Genomic DNA, 19056 nt, shown 5'->3' with positions numbered 1-19056 from the left:
GAGGAGCGTTCGTGGGTTTCCGCCTTGGATCTGAACGCCCCTCGGTTGGTGGCCCGATTCCACAAGGATCATCCGTCCTGCCCACGGGGTCGTGGGCCGTTGGGGGGGGGGCTATGTTAGGCGATCCTCTGCACACCAGTCCACTCCACATCAGAACACCGCACACATTCCCCCAACACCTCCTCCCACGGTTCGGGGCTCAGGTGATTCGGTGAACCCAAAGGACCGAAAACATCGTACCAGCTTTGGTGTACGGGCTCGATTGCAACCTTTTCTGCATTGGCAATTGCCTTGGAGAACGTATAGCAGAAGGGGCGGCGTTACGTCTTCACGTCGGTCACGTGATCCAGTGTGGCGTTCCTCACGTGACCTTGGTGGACGTCACATGACCCAGAGACGTCACATGACCCAGAGTCACACAGTATAAAGGTCTGAGAGACAGAATGCTCATTGCTTCTCAGCTGTCTTCAGACCCTGTTTGGCGTTACGGATTGCTCCTTGTTACTTTGATCACGGAACTCTACCTCGGACTCCTTCGGACACCACTTTGTACCTTTGCTTGGAACTGTTTACCTGTTGCCGGATTTTTGGACTTTACCTCGACTTGTCTTTGGATCATCCCTTGATACCTTGCTGAGCTTCTACGCCATTTCCCTTCTTGGGATTCAAGTCACGCCCTCTCTCCTACAGGTGGTTAACCCTACATCCACGCTCACCTGCGGTTATACTATTCCTGGGACCGCCGCGTCATCTGAGTCTCGAACCTCTCTACTAGGTTACCTGGGTTTCCCCAACACCAGATAGGTAAGACTCTTTAGATCCTATTGTTTACCTGGTTGTATTGTAATTGCCTGGTACTTAACCTCGTTTCCTTTTGATAGCAGCATCGGTGTTCCAGAGGTTCCGTGGATCTGGGAAGACATCTCTCACCTGTGGCCTCAAAGGTCGCACAGCGGGTTTCTATTAGTTCCCCTGTGCGTCACTTGGGGACGGAGGTCTCATCGGTCTACACGACTCTCAAGTCAGAACAGAAATCGACATCCCTACCAGCAATTCGACGGGAACTGGGACTGCTGTCACTGAAGGCAACTGTCGATTGGAATGAAATGGCCCTATTTAGAAAAATCATTATGCCAGACTCCGCTCCACAATATAATATGCTTAAAGAAGAAACAACAATAGGAAAAAGCGAAATCCTTGCAAAATGGGTGTTCAAACAGAAAGCCTCTCTGTTACAGATCGGATGTGACGAGAACGATCTAACCCGAAATCCAATGCGGGTGAAGAAGAAGCTCCAAGAGCTTCACTGGATTGATACATTGGAAAAAGCAGCTGCCAATAAGCTCCTTGGCCATTTACCCATCCAACCCAAAAAACTAAACGAAATTTACCAAGTCTTCACATGCTTTCCGGACAAACGATGAAGAAACATCTTCCTAAGGGCCAGGCTAAACCTCTTGCATACAAACGAGATAAGAGCTTTAAGAGGGCTATCAAACACGAACAAGTGCCGTCTTTGCAAGAATACTGGTGAAATGGAAACAATAAGACATCTTTTGATGACATGCCCGAAAACCGTCTACCTCAGGAAAGCATATTTAACCCCGCTCCTGGAATCCTTAGTCCTCCGAGAGGAGGATACTTGGTGGTGCCGCCTCCTAAGTGGGAAAAAAACCCGCTGGACGATAGCAACAACTAAAATCCTAGAAGCTGCTTTGGAAAAATGCTTGAAAAACACAAATCCAACATCTTAAGGACAGAAGCAGATACGGTGACCCGGAATACAGGAAATAAAGAAGCAAAGTAACAAAGGAAATAAAGAAAGAAACTATCAAATGAAAGTAATAAAGTATAAAGAACTAAGGAAATTAGAAACGGAACCACAAACAACCACAAACAATAATGGACACAATTACGAATTAACAACCTTTGTAAAATCAATTTAATTTTGATAGTATACAAAGTAAAAAAAAAAAAATATATATATATATATATAAGAGGAACATTGATTTTGTGGTATATTACAGCCTTTATACCGTTACAGTATGAACTGAAATGTTCTGCAATGGAGAAAGGTTCATCAGAGTTGTGCCTGCCTTACCAGTCGATTGACTGCAGTGTAAGTCCTGGAGCACTTGAAGCCCACACAAAACCAGTGTTAAAACTATTGTACACCAGAGAGCTTTCATGGTCAGAAACAGGCCTCTCATGTTCCCACAATGACAGGGGGTAGCTCTATTTTCTTGAAGTTAGTGAGGTCTAATGGAGAAGAATATATGTGCACTTGCACTAACAATTCTCCTTCATTGGCATTTCAACACAATTTATTTTTATTGCCAGGATTTTCTAAAGGGTCACTCTGTGGAAGAAATATCGGTTATAAAATGCAACATAAAGAAGTCTTGTATAGCCCATCTGACTTGTTTCTTGCATTATATAATGGCGAATACCATGGGCTGCATACATAGCAAGAGCATGGTGGTTCTTTTCACCCAGACCAATCCTAATGGCCTGCACTAGACACAGACTCCTGACAAGCGCTGAAAATGTGAATGTTTGAAGGCCATGTGCTCCGAAATACCTGGTGCTGTGTAGGAGTGCAGCCATAACACCCTCACTCCCTGATGGATAGCACCCCCTGATCATTGATAGGGGGTCCGAGGCCAATTCCTGGGCGGGAGCAACACCACACCGAACGCACTCTAACAGGGGCAGTCAGCCCCCACCCACAAATGTCAGGGGGAAGTCCATTACCATACACACACCCCTCCCAGCCTACCATAGAGCATTGGACCAGCTACCCACCTATGTCAAGTCAAGTGGTAAAGGGCCTATCTCTTACGGTTACACAATTAACAACTTCATCTAGAATGTAGCCTCACTGGCGCTCCCTTCTCGCGGACCAACAAACCCATGAAGGATTCCATGGAAATGAGGCAGGAGAAGATGAGAGAGAGGATTTCTCTCATGACCCTTAACATTGTGTGGACATGCGAGAAATTTTTCCGACCGAGGTGGTGGGCTCATTCCTATGCACCATGAGGTTGGCTGGCACCTTGTGGCAGAAGTTTTACTCCCAGACAGATCCCTGCCTCTGGGCTGCCCTTGGCAGCTGATGGTTAGATGTGGTTAGTTCACTGCATGGTCTAAATGCCAATATTAGTGGTTCGTACAGTGCACTGGTGTGAGCTTGCAGTGCTGTATCCTTATCCGAAAGCACAGCGCTGGTATCTACCGACTGGAGGCCAATGTCTGGATGGATGTGGATTGTCTACATATGGTGACTACTATGTGGAAAGCGGGATTGAAGGGCACACTCAGAAACTAATGCTGCGAGCTTCTCGCTGCACCCTGATTGGGCTGACCTAAGTACAGAGGTGAACAGTGTGTGTGCAGTAACCAGTGCCGTACAGGGTAGGGCTCTGGTATTGGCTTACCTGAGTCTTACATTGCATCGGACACCTATTCAAGATCTCCAGTCTCCAGTCCAGTCTCAGTGAAAGAGTGAGGGTTGGAAGTTGCCTAGATGTAAGTGTACTTGGGGGAGGTACATGGGAAGTGCGATGCTCGTGACATTGTTCGCATGTGACCCTGCATATTAGTTCTATGCATTCGAGCCATGCGTGGTAGCTAATGCGACCTCAGGGGGGAGACGAATTAAATGGTACTGCCTAATGTTAACATACAGGAAAGGAGTAGGGGATTGTCGAAACCAACAAGAGAGGCCATTTTGTATCGTTAAAGCGCATCATTTGTTTCAGCCAATGGCATTCATTGGAGTGGCGGCAGCTTCATACAATGTCTCCCAGAAGAAAAACGGTTATTTCTTGTAATCATGCACCAGGGAATAACACACTGTTGTCATGCGTATCTCCTCCTGATCTGTTACCTTCCCCCAGGCCTTGATGTACATCAGAGTTCAGAGGTCAGTGACCGCCCTGTTTGGCTGCTCAGTGACCTCTGCACTGAAAGATAGCTCAATGTGCTACATTGATCACACTCAAAATGCCGGATGATGAAAATAGTGATAAGAATGACTTTCATGTCATCAATTTATCACACGGGCTGACCTTTTCCCAGTGCCAGCTGCCTCTTCAGTGGCTTTGCAGCGTGTCCCCGTGCATGAAACGACGATGAATTCAGCAGCAGATGTAGTCGCATTGCTGATGCCTAATATTGCATCTTGTCGCTCTTATTAAAATTGGGCAGCATATATAGCCGTTCTGAGTAGTGCCAATTTCGTAAAGGCAGACTAATGGGTAATAATGAGCCAGAAATCTAGCAGCTCTTTGCAGGGACGTCATTTCACCAAAATGCCTGGGGTAGCAGAAGTGACATCACGTGACCCTTGACAGGAAGTGATGTCATTTGACTCAACCCCGAGGTGACATCACGGGAAGCGATAGAACACGACTGTTTACCCCTTGAGAAAACAGGAAGTGGTATCACATAGCATTGTTTCTAAGTACACTATGAAAAATATGGTTACAATATCACTGTGGTGATATACAATTCATGCAAGAATGGATCACCATATGTATCGCAGAAACAAAATGCTATAACTGCAACTTGCGGAAAAGCAAAACACATGGTCCGAAATGCATGCTTATTCAACTCTAAATGCTTTTTGGAGGATTTTGTCTGCATTATGAATTTGAAGTGTTCAAGAACAAACTAAATCAGTGGCTCACCCCTGAAGTGTGCGTGAAATAAACCTTTAATGAGTCTAGCAATTATTGTTTAGAATTCCAGAGAGACAAATTATTTGTTATTCCTATTCTTTCTTATTTATGGTCCCTACTCAAAGCATTACACTTGTGGAATCTACTGTTCTTTTTAAGAAGCCTGAACAAGAAATCCAGCCACTTCAGGAACAAAGAGCCACATGGTTGCTGGTTGCAGCCCAGGAGCTTCAATTTGTAAAAAAAAAAAAAAAAAGGATTCTTTTTTTCCCATTTTTTTCAGGGGTAGCAAGGGAGACCACAGGGGTAGGAAGGCAGACCTCAGGGGTGGCAAGTGCGACCCCTGGTGACTCCTAAATGACTTCTCTGGCTCTTTGGCCATTCAATGTGAGGGTTTAAGGACTACCACAGTCAATATCTGATGCATTTGTACCAGTACTTGGTAACACACTGCATGCACCCTTCTAAATACCCACAATATCGCCACTGGGACACAAATGATCTTACTTGGTAAATTTCTGCCAGGAAGAGCTTTGAAATAACAGCCTTATTGAGGAGCATCAGATGATGGAAAAATTAATTTATGATTCTTGATTTTTTGGTCATATCTTGTCTTCTATATGGGCTCCAGATCGCTCATATTCAAAGATGTTACATTTTGAAGAAGGCTGGTGTTGGTAGCTCGATTCCGTGGAGTGCTGCACGCATTGTTCTCCGTGTTTTGTGAATTAGGACATTCAGATTCATCATCGAGTCATCTGTGCTATATCAGTGCTCATTTCCCTTGTGCAGTAGAGGGAAATCCATGCGTAAAATGAATGCATACACATTTTACACATGGGTTTTCCACTACACTTCATTATTGTTCATTTGTATGGCAGATAGGGGGTGCGGAATGGAACATCTATTTCCACCTCCCAATCCCCTTCACCATGCAAAGGTGACAGCATTTATATCAGCATGGCATGTCCATGCTGCCGTAAATGCTTTGGCTTCCTATGGAATAAGCAGGGAGATTCTGTGGGAGTCCATTATAAATGCTGCATGAGGTGCTGTGTGGTATAATCAAAGGCCTCAACAAACCGTTCTGAAGGGTACACTGGAAAAATGTCCTGCCAGCCTTCATAAAAAGACCTTCCCACTGAAAATGGGCCTGTTATGGCAGACTGTGCGGGGTTCTGCAAGTATCGCAAGGAAGTGCTATGTGAACAAGGCCTATCTGTCATTACAAAAGGAAAATCAGCCTTTTAATTCACAGTGGCCGAACAAATTCAAAGGCCCCTTTCACATGATAAGCACGATTTTTAAACACGGACATGAAAATAGCTTTACATGTGCGTTTGCAGTTTGAAAGCAAGACATGAGAAACATGTCAGGGAAAAGACTTAGGGCCCCATTACAACTCCAGTAGTAGCCATGCTGGTAAAAACGGCAGGCTGCCGTCGGAGTTGTGTTTTTTTTGGCGTCTGGCTTTAGGGAATCACCGGGGCATTACAGCCCAAAAATGTAACTCCCCATTCCCAATCCAGTCCCATAGGACTCAATGGGAATGGGGAGGACGGAAGCACTGGCACAGTGTGCAACAGTGCCAGTGCTTCCGTCAAAGTCTGTCAGCGGCTGCCGTCCCGCCCGCCAGGTCTGACCTGGCGCACGGGTTGGCAGCTGCTCAAAGAACTCGGAGTGCTGCGGCCCGGTAACAACGGTGCCAGTACGCTTACCAGCACCATTGTTACCGGACCAGCCTACTCGTAATGATGCCCTTAGTGTATGTTAACAAGATGTAATGTATATTAGGCCTCACATGCAAAATATCGGCAACAATTGAAAAGAAAAACTTTGTTTCCATGGGTCACATGTAAATTTCCTTTAGGCCCGTAGCAGACCCTTTTGGCTTTTTGTTGGGCAGACTTCAGAAAGGCTTACCACACTGCATGCATAGCATTTGCATCCCAGCTATTTACAACTGACTGCAACAAAATGTGGCATGCTAAGGGTGTTAAAAATAAACTTTACCCAGACTGGTTGTCTCTGACGGCTCACTTCTGTAAATGGCAAATGGCCTAGCCAGTGCATGAACGGAATGCGGGGGGAGCTGCAATCAAGAGCAGCTGAACTCTAAATAAATACAAGAAAATAGGAGGTTTTTCAGATCTAAATGGTGGTCCACTTCAGATAACAGAACAGGATGCCAGATGGCAGCAGGGCCTTGTGACATCACATGGTCAGCCTAGTCATTATCTGCAGTGGGGGATCTGTGTAACTGATGCCTCCCAAGTTTATGACTGGCAGCCTACTAACTTCAAACAACAAAGAGGTTATTAGAAACAGAGTCCAGGAAGCTCTGGTCACATGCTGACCAGGAATGGCAAATGGCCTGGAGGAAGGAGAGCTTCCATTTGCATAAAATGATTTTCCATTGGTTTAATAGGACAATCATAGCATATGCATTTTTCTCGGCAACCTCACATCATACTGCATTAATGTATGTGTCATTTCTAAGATACATTTCAGCCGATATTGTTGAAATACAATTAATCCACCTGCGACTTAGGGAATTGTAATGGCAAGCTCAAATATGTTCCTGGCTGCTCTGAACATGTCCCTAATTTAAGAGTTGTCAAACTGGTAGAGGGTAAAATTAGGCATGTGTAAATTGCATGTTCCCAACTATTATGCTTTTTGTCCAAACAGCAGAAATGTGCCACACGGCCATGCAATAAATGGCAGTTACTAGTAAGTTAGGACGTTTTGCCACGTGACCACTTTTTGCCAAAAAGGTGACATGAAAAAAAGGGATTTCAAATGGGAGTGGCTATCTTTCTGTTCTAAATTCCTATATCAATCCTTAGAGAGAGGCTGGACTTGGGGGGAGAGAGAATGGTAACTGTCCAATCCTAGTGGTGAGAATTCTTGCAGGGCACTGCCCAATATTGAAATCCTGATGGTGTCATCACTGGCATATAAAGCGGATGCACTATGAGAGAAGGAGAGAGCTGCTAAAAATTACCATCTGACAGCCACAAGGAAACACAAAAGGAGATTGCTGAACTTGCTTCTGGGTGGAGCTGTCTGTTGATGGGGAGGCCTAAAAGCTGATTGTGCCCAATGGTGAAGATTTGGGGACCATCCTTGAGAGTGGAGTGACCAGACCCCTGCCCTATCCTCCAAGAAGGTCCTGATATGCAGCTGGCTTTCCTCAACTTTAAACAGAGATTTTCAATGTAAGTAGAAATGGGCCATTTGATTCTGTTTCCCTTAAATCCTTTCTCTTTATATTGGGTAGGGGAGGGGGGAAACTGTGTAGATCCTTAACATAAAGGATGTTTATAACATATAAACATATACATTTAATTAATTCCCCTTGACGGAACACCAAAGGTCGATTTTTGTTAAAATTAGAAATAAAAAAAGCTAATTCCCAGTATGCACTGACAACTAGAAACTGTAATGTAATTGGGTGATCCTATTTTTCCTGCTGTTTTAGGAAGAGGGTTGTCTTTGTCCCTAAACTAAAACAAATCCATAACTGTCAAGTTCCTCTACACTGGCCTTTAAGTGGAGGGGCGGTCTGAAATCCAAAATTCCTAAAAATCATCCCAATTTTTCTATCCAGCTTCCCCAGCGCAGGCCTTTAAGTGGAGGGTGGGGGAGGTCTGAAATCCAAAATTCCCAAACATCCCAATGTTTTGGTCCGACTTCCCAACACAGACCAAAGTAGGGGCGGCCTGAAAAACCAAGTGTTTATTTTAAAGCAAAAGTGTGGGTGAAATTATAATTGCATATGCATTTTTACCAATCTTTAAACCAAATTGCTACCCTTCTAAGCATGCAGGGAACCAAAACTGCACAGCACTGCATATGTAAATTGAGTTTGTTCTTTGACCAGTTTTGATTACTTCTCGAAGTGAAATTGGGATGAAGTAAAGTATTGTCATTTGTGTTTTCCCAACCAACTCGTGTGATTAATTTGTGTAACAAGAAGTTTAATTGTGAGCAACAATGAAGGTGGCGTGTGTCGTTTTGGTGTGATCTCCATTATCTATCATTCAAATAAATACAAATATATTTCCTGTACACAGGTCTGGTTCTTGGCTCATTGGTAGCTCATGGTGAGGGATCCAAGCGGCATGAGATGAATCGGAAATAGGGCTAAAAAAGAACTGACATTAAGGAGTTTGTTGGGTGACACCTTAATTGGGGAGGGAAAGAACTCCCTGTGTTGAGGGTGGCCTCTCAATAAACCGTTAAAGTACGTAAATGGCAGGTGAAGTTTGCTCTATAAACAATGGTGTACAAGCGATTATGGCTGCATTAACACCTCAGTTTTGCATTTCCCAGTACAAATGAAAAAAGTGTGCATGGAGGAGATCTGTTTGGATGTAAGTAAAGACGTAGACAGTCCACTCTGTGCAATTTTTTGGGAATTAAACAATGAGCACTATATTTACATTGATTGCAGGAAATAATGATTGGTTTGATAGTCTCTGCAGCAAATTTGACACAGAAGGAGGGTGCTTAGAATACATAAATTAGGTTAGGGTCTCGATTCTGCCGCTCTCCCGATATTTTGTACTATGACTCCCATGACCCCTGACCATTGAATGTGCTGGGTAGAGCTGATGGGACCTGTTATCCAAACCATCTTGAGATTCAGAGGATGCAGACACCAGACCTCCGGTGTATCAACATGTATTTAATTCTCATGGACACAGCAAAAATGGCCATCATGAGGGAATATTAGTAAAGAATGATCTCTCCTTGAATGGCACATTTGATCACTGGGTGAACAATTCCTTAACACTGCATTGTATGTAGAATTGAACTGTTGCCATTTTGCATGGATTCAGCTGGTGCAGTTTGGTGTCACCAATTCTGTAATTCCAATTGTGATAATTGGCCAATAGTGTAGACACATTCATTAGAAGGCAATCCCTCATTTACTTGAAGGTGTTTTTGAAAGAAATGGTAGCCTGATGGCCTGACGCCCATCCTAATACAGGACATACCCCACACGAGGCCATGCATATACCTCAGCCAGCAAAGGGCTCATTACAATGTTGGTGGTATTTTGGCAGTAAATCCTCTGGATACCGCGCAACGGAATTACTGTTACTGCTACTTGGTCTGACGGAATTACTGCCAGATTACAAGTTGCGGTGGTGGAGAATCCCCATTTTGTGAGAGGACATTGGACTTTATGCATCATTTCTGGCAAAATGACTGCCGTTGGAATGACCACAATAGTAATTCCACTGATTTTGCCAATTTTCAGTAGAAAGTGGGAGGATATACCTCCAGCATGATGCCAGAGGTAAATCTCCACTCCAGGGCCATATTCGTAGTATGGTGGAGTGGGAAAAGTGGCAGTAATTCCATTACCACCATCTTTTTCCCACACCGCCATACTCGTAATGGGCCCCAATATACCACACTTGTGCTGTTCTACAAAAAGCACTTCCTGAGGGTCGTCCTTTTCGATGGGGCCAGGAGGTTGCCCACGGTGCCCTGGCACACACTCACAGAGTGTAAGTGTACCCAGAGATACCCCAAGCCGGCCTTTGCAGGACTGTTTTTTTGCACACTCGCAGGGCATGTCAACGACCCACCTACCATTAATGCCTTGTGGCGCCTACTGGCAATCATTGTACAGTGTGTAGCATGGCATATATGAGCATGGACACCAGCAATAGGTATGTACATCAGGGCATATCAAAATGTAATGACATCACAAAAATTGAAACAGCCAGGTTAACATCACCGAAAGGGTGCTACTATGAAACAAGACAGCTCATATAGTCGACAACAGGAAACAAAGTGAACAAATCAGTTATCTCCCTTAGCTGGACGGGCATCTGTATCCAGAACAAAGCAGCAGCCCCAAACTGAATACAGCACAACTGCTTAAACAAAGGGCCTGCAAACTATGGCTCTCCTGATGTTTTGGACTTCACCGCCCATGTTTCCTCACCTTTGACTATGCCGGCTAAGGATGATGGTAGATGTAGTCCAAAGTATTTGATGAGCCAAAGGTTGCAGACCCTTGGTCTAAACCATGGTAAAGAGGTCATTTTGACATATCTACGGCCACCTACAACCAATCCATGAAAGTGTTGATAAAATCGTTTGCAAGAGAACAATTCGTGATTAATCTAGCCACTAAACAAATTCCAGTAGGTTTATAGTATATATACTGAACAAGTGTACTTATGGTTGTACATTCAGCACTCTGTAGTTAACACACTGGTGTGGAATTTTATGAGACTTAAAATTTAATTGCGCCAAAACCTTAGAAATCGCAGGTGCAGAGAAGTGAAAGATTCTGTCGGCTATGTTGAGAGCTAGAACTGGAGTCGGTCTTCTATCTCATTTGTGAGTGCTCTCCATTGGTTGAGTCACGTAGGAGGGTGTTAAAAGCTGCAGGACTTGATCCATTTATCCCCAAGGATTTTCTTTCGTACACTTTCATGGTGGGTCAACATGAAGGATGAATCATCTTTTTAACCATAGTATGGAAGAAAAGGTTAGGTATTTTCAAAGTTTTAATGTAATTGTCACCATGATGTATGTGTTAAAGATCACATTGCACGAGATATGCATGATGTGTAATTGTAGGAATCTGAACAGTATTTACTGTGGGGATTGTTCTAATGTTTTGGAGAGTTCTGTATTAAAAGTTGACTCAATTTGTTAACTAAATGACACTAATAAAAAAAATAAAAAAACATGTTAACCACCTGAAATCAGCAGGGGAGCAGTCAAATATCTATGGGCTTGGCATGAACCGCTTTGAGGGTACAATCGAGCAGTCTAGGATGTCATCTCGGCCTGAAGAGGAAGCCAGAGCAGTTGCTTCAGCGTAAGAGTAGTGCGTTTAGGATTCCTGCCCTCAGAAACCAATGCGGGCAACATTAAGGACTTACCTTAGGGGAGTGTGGGTGGAATTAGGTAAACCAGATTTGCAGGAACTCTCAGAAGAAGGGATATCGAATTGAGCAGACTCTGAGGGAAACATGTGGCATTTAGCAGCTTCAACCAGAGCTTTCAGATGCAGAATGAAAGAAAGAAGAGAAGAATCCAGGGCACGGCATGGATAGTTAGCAGTGGAGGCAAACGAAGAAGGGGTGTGCACGGAATATCTAGTGCAACCAAGGAACAGTATAAAATACCTGATTTTATAATTGTTGAGTTGTAGGTGGAACCCATCCACATTTGATCCTCTGAGCTCTTCAGGAGGTGGATGTCCTGGGGAGAGGAAAAACACAGACATAACTAGTTGTCATTGCAAACTAGTGCATGGGGTGCCCATACCAGCGATAAGCTAATATGAATGTATAGCCTGCTGCTTTGCTTAATACCGGTCCAGGTTTGTAAACTTGGTAGCACATGTTGACCACAATGAGAATTGCATAATAGATGTCTTTCTTGCCATTGAGCCAAAATATATATAATTTCTTTCTCATTAAAAACAATGGATCTTTGAAGGTGTCATTCTAATTTTTTCAGCAGGTGTTTGAACAACAAAGAAACATCCTCTGGACAGTTTCAACAGGAGGAGGAACTTATAAAATTGCACTGCTGAGAAACCATGGCCCTCCCTTTCCGAAAAGACTTTGATAAGTACAAGCACATCGATGAGGATGAGATTCTCGGGAAACTGACCGCGGAAGAATTGAAGCAGTTAGAGCAAGCTTTGGAGGACCTTGACCCAGAGGTACGTGACACAATAGCTGGAAATACAACCATTTTTATTTTTGCAATTAGGTAGTGCTTTAGCGCTGCCAGTAAGATGAAACTATTGTATAAGAGTAGAGGCAGAAGACAGATGGGATTTGAGGAGGAGCACACAGCCAATAGGCATTGTTTGGCTATTTATCCACCCATTTACGCCTATGGCCATGCCAATCCCTATGGCCATTCCCATCCACTACCAGCCCCTCCTTGCCCCAAAATACCCTCCTGGGATCTCTTTGAGCTAGCTCTATCGTGCAGTAACATCAGACTTTGTGCCATATATGGCCTGCCAGTATTATTTGTAAGCATTGTGGGGGCCCTTCTATTGAGAATAAACACATCCATATAATCTGTTCTCTCCGATGGTTTCCAATCAGGAGCGTCTGCAACCACGATTTAACTCACTGTAGCTTTCACAGTGGAGAATAATCCATGTGGATGTCCGCACATTGACGTGCTATTCACAACAGCCACTGGCAGAGAAAGCAAAACAGGGTTGGCTTGTGACTAGATATTACTTGTGAAGCACTGACGTTATATGCCCAGGCACTCACACCATTTGCCAGCTGTTGCCAACTTATGACCAGATAGTACCTTTATGACAATGCCTGGCAAATGTCTATCACATGCGTATACAAAAGCCCTAACTGTTGGCTTTGCCAATACTTGTATGTACCCAATAATTACTTAGGGTAATTGACCATCTTGGAGTGTAACCTGATTTACTATGCAGTAGGATGAAGGACGAAAACCTCTTGAACCTAAATCATATATATTTATAATCAATTGGAGTGCTCAATTCTTGATTATGTCCCAAGTTTCCCTGCTCCAGAATGTACTCATCATAGGTGGGTTCACATTACTTTTATCAAAGAAATCCATTTAATCTCATTTGCCTTCCATGTTATTTCAATGCGTGCAATACCTTGCGTGGTTTCTGACAGCTGTTTCCAATGTGTTTGTTGGACTTCTAGGAACTGCCCTCCACATCGACCTTGTTTAAGAATCTGCATAGTTACATCAACGCTCTCATATCTAGTGGCAGTATCATTTGACCAGGCATCTGCCATCTTTTCCTATTTAGGAGACCCACAGGTCTAGAGACTAATCGAGATTTAGCTTTGCAAAGTGTCAATAGGATCATACATTAGCAAACAATTGCATACAAAAATCCATACACACACAGCCTAAAACTAAGTAAAATCAAGTTTCTCTTTGGTTGTCAGCATGGAAAGTGTTGGTGGACTGATTCCTGCTCCACAGAAGCACTGTATCTTCGTTAGCATCACCGTCTCCATGGTAACCACTTGAAACTCATCATCAAGGACGACCAAAGAATGTCCATGAATGCCGAGCTCCCCTCCCATCCAAAAGATGTTCCTTCCAGAGCAGGCTTGGGGGACATTAGCAGACAATTGTGAGCAACCTACTCAACGACTGGGCATGCCCTTCCTATCATGTACTACATGTAGAGCTTTACCTTGGACTGCAGTTTACACCAACATCAGAAGTCATTAATTCCCAAAAGAACAGAAACAGGAAGGTTTCTGCCCTGGCCACATGTGTGCCATTTTTATATCTCCCCCTCTGGCCACCTCTCCTGCCTCTTTCTCTTCCTTTCCTCTATTCTCCCCTGATGAGGTTTCTAGACAGGTCAGATCTATAAAAGTCTCGTCAGAATAGATTCTTCCCTGTTCTTCCAAAACCATCAAGGACCACATCGACACCCTCGCTACTGCCTTGGCCAACTTCTGCAATCACTCTTTCTCCACTCGAGCCTTCTCTTCCCCCATGAAGCACTCTCTTGTGCACTCTCTTCTCAAGAAACCCTCAGCCGACCCCTCCTGCCTGGCTAACTATCACCCAATCTCCAAAACTCCTTTCCTGGGCAAACTCCTGCAAAAGCTGGCCATCTCCCCGCTTAATCTTCACACTGAATCTGTTGATTGTCTCCATGACCATCAGTCTGGCTTCATAGCAGCCAGAAGCACAGGAACTGCTCTCCTGAACATCTGTGAAGACCTGCTCTCTAATCTTGATTCTAATCTCCCCTCTGTCCTCATCTTACTCGATCTCTCTTCTACCTTTGACATGGTCAACCATGCCATCCTGCTCAACCATCTCTGTGATAACCTGGGTTTCACCAATCAGGTCCTGGGCTGGCTGATCTTTTTCCACTCACCGACCCTCCCAGGTCCAACTTTGGTCTTTCCTTTCCTCTATCTCGCTCTCTACCTGGGTTGTTCCTCAGGGGTCTAATCTCTATCCCTGGCTCTTCAACCAATACCTGGCACCTCTTACCCACCGCATTGCCGCTCTCTGGTCCAACCTTCAGTGCTATGTGGATGTCACGCAGCTCATTATTTTCAGGCTCCCCTCTGCCACCTCTTCTCCCTCTCTCATCTCCGACTGTCTGTCTGCTATTCAGGAGTGGTGTGCCGCCAATGATCTCTGCCGTTATGATCCTTCTCATCGGCACACCTGCACCCTCCTTTCATGTCACTCTCTGGCTGGCCTCCCTTGGCCCTCTTCCTGCTCCCACCTGTGAAGCTAAGAACCTCGGAGCCATCTTCGACTCCACACTCTCCTATTCTCCTCACATCTCTGACGTCTCTAAGAAGTCAAACTACCAATTGCCCTTCCTCAGAGGTATTCTTCCTTTCCTCACCTTCCACCAGAAGCTCACTGTCTCTAGAGCTCTGGTTCTATCTAGGCTGGACTACTACAACAGCCTCTTTCTAAATCTGCCTGCTTCTACTCCCCGCCCTCTGCAACTCATCCAGAACAGGACTGCGAGACTTGTCCTTGTCCTCAAGCCCAGGTATTGTATCTCTCTAGCACTGAAGTCACTTTATTGGCTCCCAGTGGCTGCAAGGATCAAGTTCAAGACCCTCTGCATTGTCCACAAGGCCTTCTGGGGCCTGGGTCCTCATACCTCCGACTCTCTTCGGAAATACCTTCCTACTCAAGCTCTTCGCTCCTCACCTCCAACTCCCTCATGGTCAGTTGCTTCTCCAAGCAATGAGTTGGCGGCAGATCTCTTTCTTTGGCTGGGGCCTCCCTCTTGAACAGCCTCCCTGCTTCTCTGAAACTTGAGGGGAACCATCTCTGGTTCTGGAAGCCCCTCAAGACCTTCCTCTTTGCTTCTGCCTTTACTCTTCCTCTGCCCTTCTGATCCCTGTCTGATAATGCACTGGTCACCTGGCTACCCTCTAAATTCGGGCCCAGGTCCTGCCCGCCCATTTGCACTCCCGCACTGCCTCCTGGCAACCCTTGCACTTGGGTCTGTATCTGCAACCCTGAAGTCCTCTTAACTGCACTTATTGGACACCTGTTGTCTGCACTTACCCTTGCACTTGCCACCTGTTGGCTGCACTTCTTGTTATTGTTTGATCCTATGTCAGCACTGCCCGCCTCCCCCTTCCCTGGTACTTTTCCCCTCCCCTCTCCCCTGCACTTGCGCAATCTCAGTGTCACTTGGCCTAGTAAGATCGACATCTCTGTCCTCCATCTGTACCCCTCCATTGCCTCGTCGCACCTTGAACCACTTGTTTATAGGCACGTTATAAATGCTGTATCATATCATATCATATACAGTGGCCCCTATTGGTTTGGTGTACAGCCATTGCTTTAGAAATTCTGGGCTGTAAGTGCAATAGCCTAAATCACACATCAGCGCATTAAATCACACACGTGCTCAGCTCACAAGTAAAGTGATTGCGTCTGATATGAAGGCAGCCTGCACTTCATAGGTTTGAATCCTAAAGCAGTGCAGTCTTAGGGCCTCATTACGAGAACGGCGGTAGCCAAGGAGCTATTAGCTCCATGGCTGCCACCGTTCCGGGGTCCATTACTGGGTTCCTGCAATGGGGACTTACCAGGTTACTCCGAGATAGGAGGACCCGGAAAGTCCTCCATGCAGGAACCCTTCCCCATTCCCATTTGAGCCCCCATAGGGCTCAATGGGAATGGGGAGGGAGGTAATAACGGGCAGATTACATCTGGCCTGTTATTGCCTCCCTCTTCCCCTCGCGTGCGATCCGGGTCCCGCGATGGGAAGCTTGTAATCGGCGCTCCCGGAATTAAGGGGGCCGGTGCTGCACCGGCCCCCTTCAATCCAGAAGCGCCAGGGTCGTAATGAGGCCCTTAGTCTTTCTTCCTTCCGAGCCTGATAAATCATGTACCGTTCAAACTGGAGTAATATTAACGCCTGTTATTGCCGTCCATAGAAGCTGGGGAAGTCTGGCATAAAGCGCTGTATAAGAACACAATATTATAAACCAAGCACCAGAATGTGAGACTGAACAACCTTTTTTTTTTTTTTTTAAAATGATTTTGAAGTAAATCTTATTAAAAAATAGAGTGAATGGGGGAAGCAGGCAAGAAAATGGCAGTGGCATAGCGAGAGAGTGAAAAGGGGGGCTGCCTGCAGAGGCTGTTGTGGGACAAAGGAAGTGGGGGCATTGGGGTTAGGCATAGCAAAAGTAGAGCGCAGAGCACAGGCATCCAGTCCTCCCATCCCGCTGGTCATGTTTAAAATTTCGTAGAGCCTCATTTCGAGTTTGGTGGTAATTCTGTTGTAAATCTACCAAATTACCAGCAAACGCGATCACTGTTACCGCCACTTGGTCTTTGGATTCACCGCAGGATTACAAGTGCTGGTAGGATGGTGTTAATCCCCATTTGCAGAGTCCATAGTACTCTGTGGGGATTTTGGCGGAATCTGGTGGTAATTCTGCCGATTTTGCTGATTTCTGGCGCTAAGTTGCAGGATATACCTCCAGCTGGAGTTAAATCCTCCACCTTACCATCAAACATGTCATACAGTGGTGTGGTAATGCAGCAGTAACAGAATTACCGCTCCATTACCACCTTTTTACTCATATCACTATATTATATTCCCCATGATGTTCCTTGTCCACCAAAGGTGATATGCACCCAGGCCTGCTTCATTTGATGCTTTGCCACGGAGCTGCTCTCATACAGCAGCGCAGACCGTGGTTGAACATTCAACCAAACTTGCTTTCAGGGTCGGTCTTAGCGGCGGCAGCACCGTGGGCAGCAAAACAAACATTTGGCACCCTCCTCATCCCCCCCGCGTGGCCCATGTCATGCAGGGGGGGGCACATTTTTCAATAGGCACTGATGCAAAAGACCTCTCATATCCCTGAGAGCAGGGCACATTTAATTTCAATAGGGTGCCTGCCGCGCCTTCTCCCATCATGCCAGCTTGGGGGAGACCATAAAAGACTCCCCTGTGCTGGTGTGAAAGGGGGATAATTGGGCCCAGGTGGTCGCCCGGGCAGCCCTGCCCTAAGGCCGTCCCTGCTTGCTTTGATGGTGTGGTGTCAAAGGCACGCGTACAAAGGCCGGGAATGATTTAGGAGCTACAGCAGAGGTAGCGAAAGCCAAAGGGGGTGGTAAATTAAGGGGGGGTATTATGGTCTAAATTACTGGTCAACTTGGGACTGAAGTAGATGAATTGCTTTCAATTAAACTGTGACTTCTTTCCCAATAAAATAGACAATTTGATGTAAAATAAGGGCCACAATATTTGTATTTATTTTTATATTGTTTATTGGTTAAAACATGTTTTTTCAACCTTCACAATTCTTAAAAATACAAAATACAATCACGTAATCAAGTAAAACATTTCATACAAATTACATATTTCATCAAGAAGAAAAAAAACAATAAAAACAGGTAAGATTCTAAATCATGTCTATCCAGCATAAAACTATTCAAAAAATGGACCACCAAAACTACAATTGAAGTAGGTAATCCGGACAGACATTTCTTCCAAAAAACTTCACAATTATTATATTCACACAAGGTAAAAATCTTTTTTTTTTAATTCTTTTTTTATTGTTAAGGTTTACAATTTATTACAAACGTTTACTAATTATACCTAAAACTTCTTCCATCTTAATTTAGGCAGTCAGCAATTTCTCCAAAACAATTTCTAAAAATGTAGTCAAAGCATGAGTCCATCTAGGCATCCCGCCTGCATAGAGAGCCTCCCTCCATGCTTCGGCATCTAGTCCAAATTGTGCCGATGAATGACTCTATAGATACAAAGTTCTTAAATTTAGTAGCTTTTGGCAAAACAAAATCAAATGCTTTAGAGACTCCTCCTGTGCATTACAAAGTCTGCATTTAGAGTGCACAGCCAGGCTGTATCTGTAGTAGTATTATTGTGGAGAATGTTCAGCCCAAATCGCATGAACAAGTTTCGATGTTTGTCACTTGGGAACTTTGTCAGGTAGGCCAGAGTTTGATTGTAAGAGGCCGTCAGAATGTTTGTGAGCGTACGAATCTTCGAGTGTGATCTTGTTGCTTCAGTCTCTTGCCAATCATGTGCCCATACGATTTTCTTCACATACGACTGGTTATTGGTCAGGATCTCTCTTGATGTTCCCAAGTCAAGTAGGATATCATGGCATCTTTTCGGTCATAAGTCCAGAGTCCAATCAGGGTGACTTCCAGGATCAATCACCAAAATTGCAAATTGTAAGAGGCAGGATGGTTTGATTTTGTAAAAGAGTTGTAAGGTTTTCCACTTTACTCTTGCATATAACAAGAGTAGCCCAATTTCATGATGAATGATGGCTACAGGAACTGCATTCGGCAAGTGCGAGACAGC

General features: G+C 44.8%; 1 protein-coding gene across 7 annotated transcripts in view; it reads left to right on the top strand.

The window, feature by feature from the left end:
- LOC138504370 (tropomodulin-2-like) overlaps nucleotides 1-19056 on the top strand; it is a 462370-nt gene that overhangs the window by 89773 nt on the left and 353541 nt on the right. For 5 of the 7 annotated variants that reach the window (XM_069624820.1, XM_069624822.1, XM_069624823.1 and 2 more), the window contains exon 2: nucleotides 12186-12393. In XM_069624820.1, coding sequence (XP_069480921.1) covers nucleotides 12268-12393 — 126 coding nt within the window. In that variant the 5' untranslated portion in view covers nucleotides 12186-12267. The remainder of the gene's footprint in view (nucleotides 1-12185; nucleotides 12394-19056) is intronic. The other 2 variants (XM_069624821.1, XM_069624824.1) reach the window with 1 other exon arrangement.

The sequence above is a fragment of the Ambystoma mexicanum genome, chromosome 11, assembly GCF_040938575.1.
Source record: "Ambystoma mexicanum isolate Mex_15411 chromosome 11, UKY_AmexF1_1, whole genome shotgun sequence".
NCBI classification, from domain to species: domain Eukaryota; kingdom Metazoa; phylum Chordata; class Amphibia; order Caudata; family Ambystomatidae; genus Ambystoma; species Ambystoma mexicanum.
This window is presented reverse-complemented; position numbering and strand designations above follow the sequence as displayed.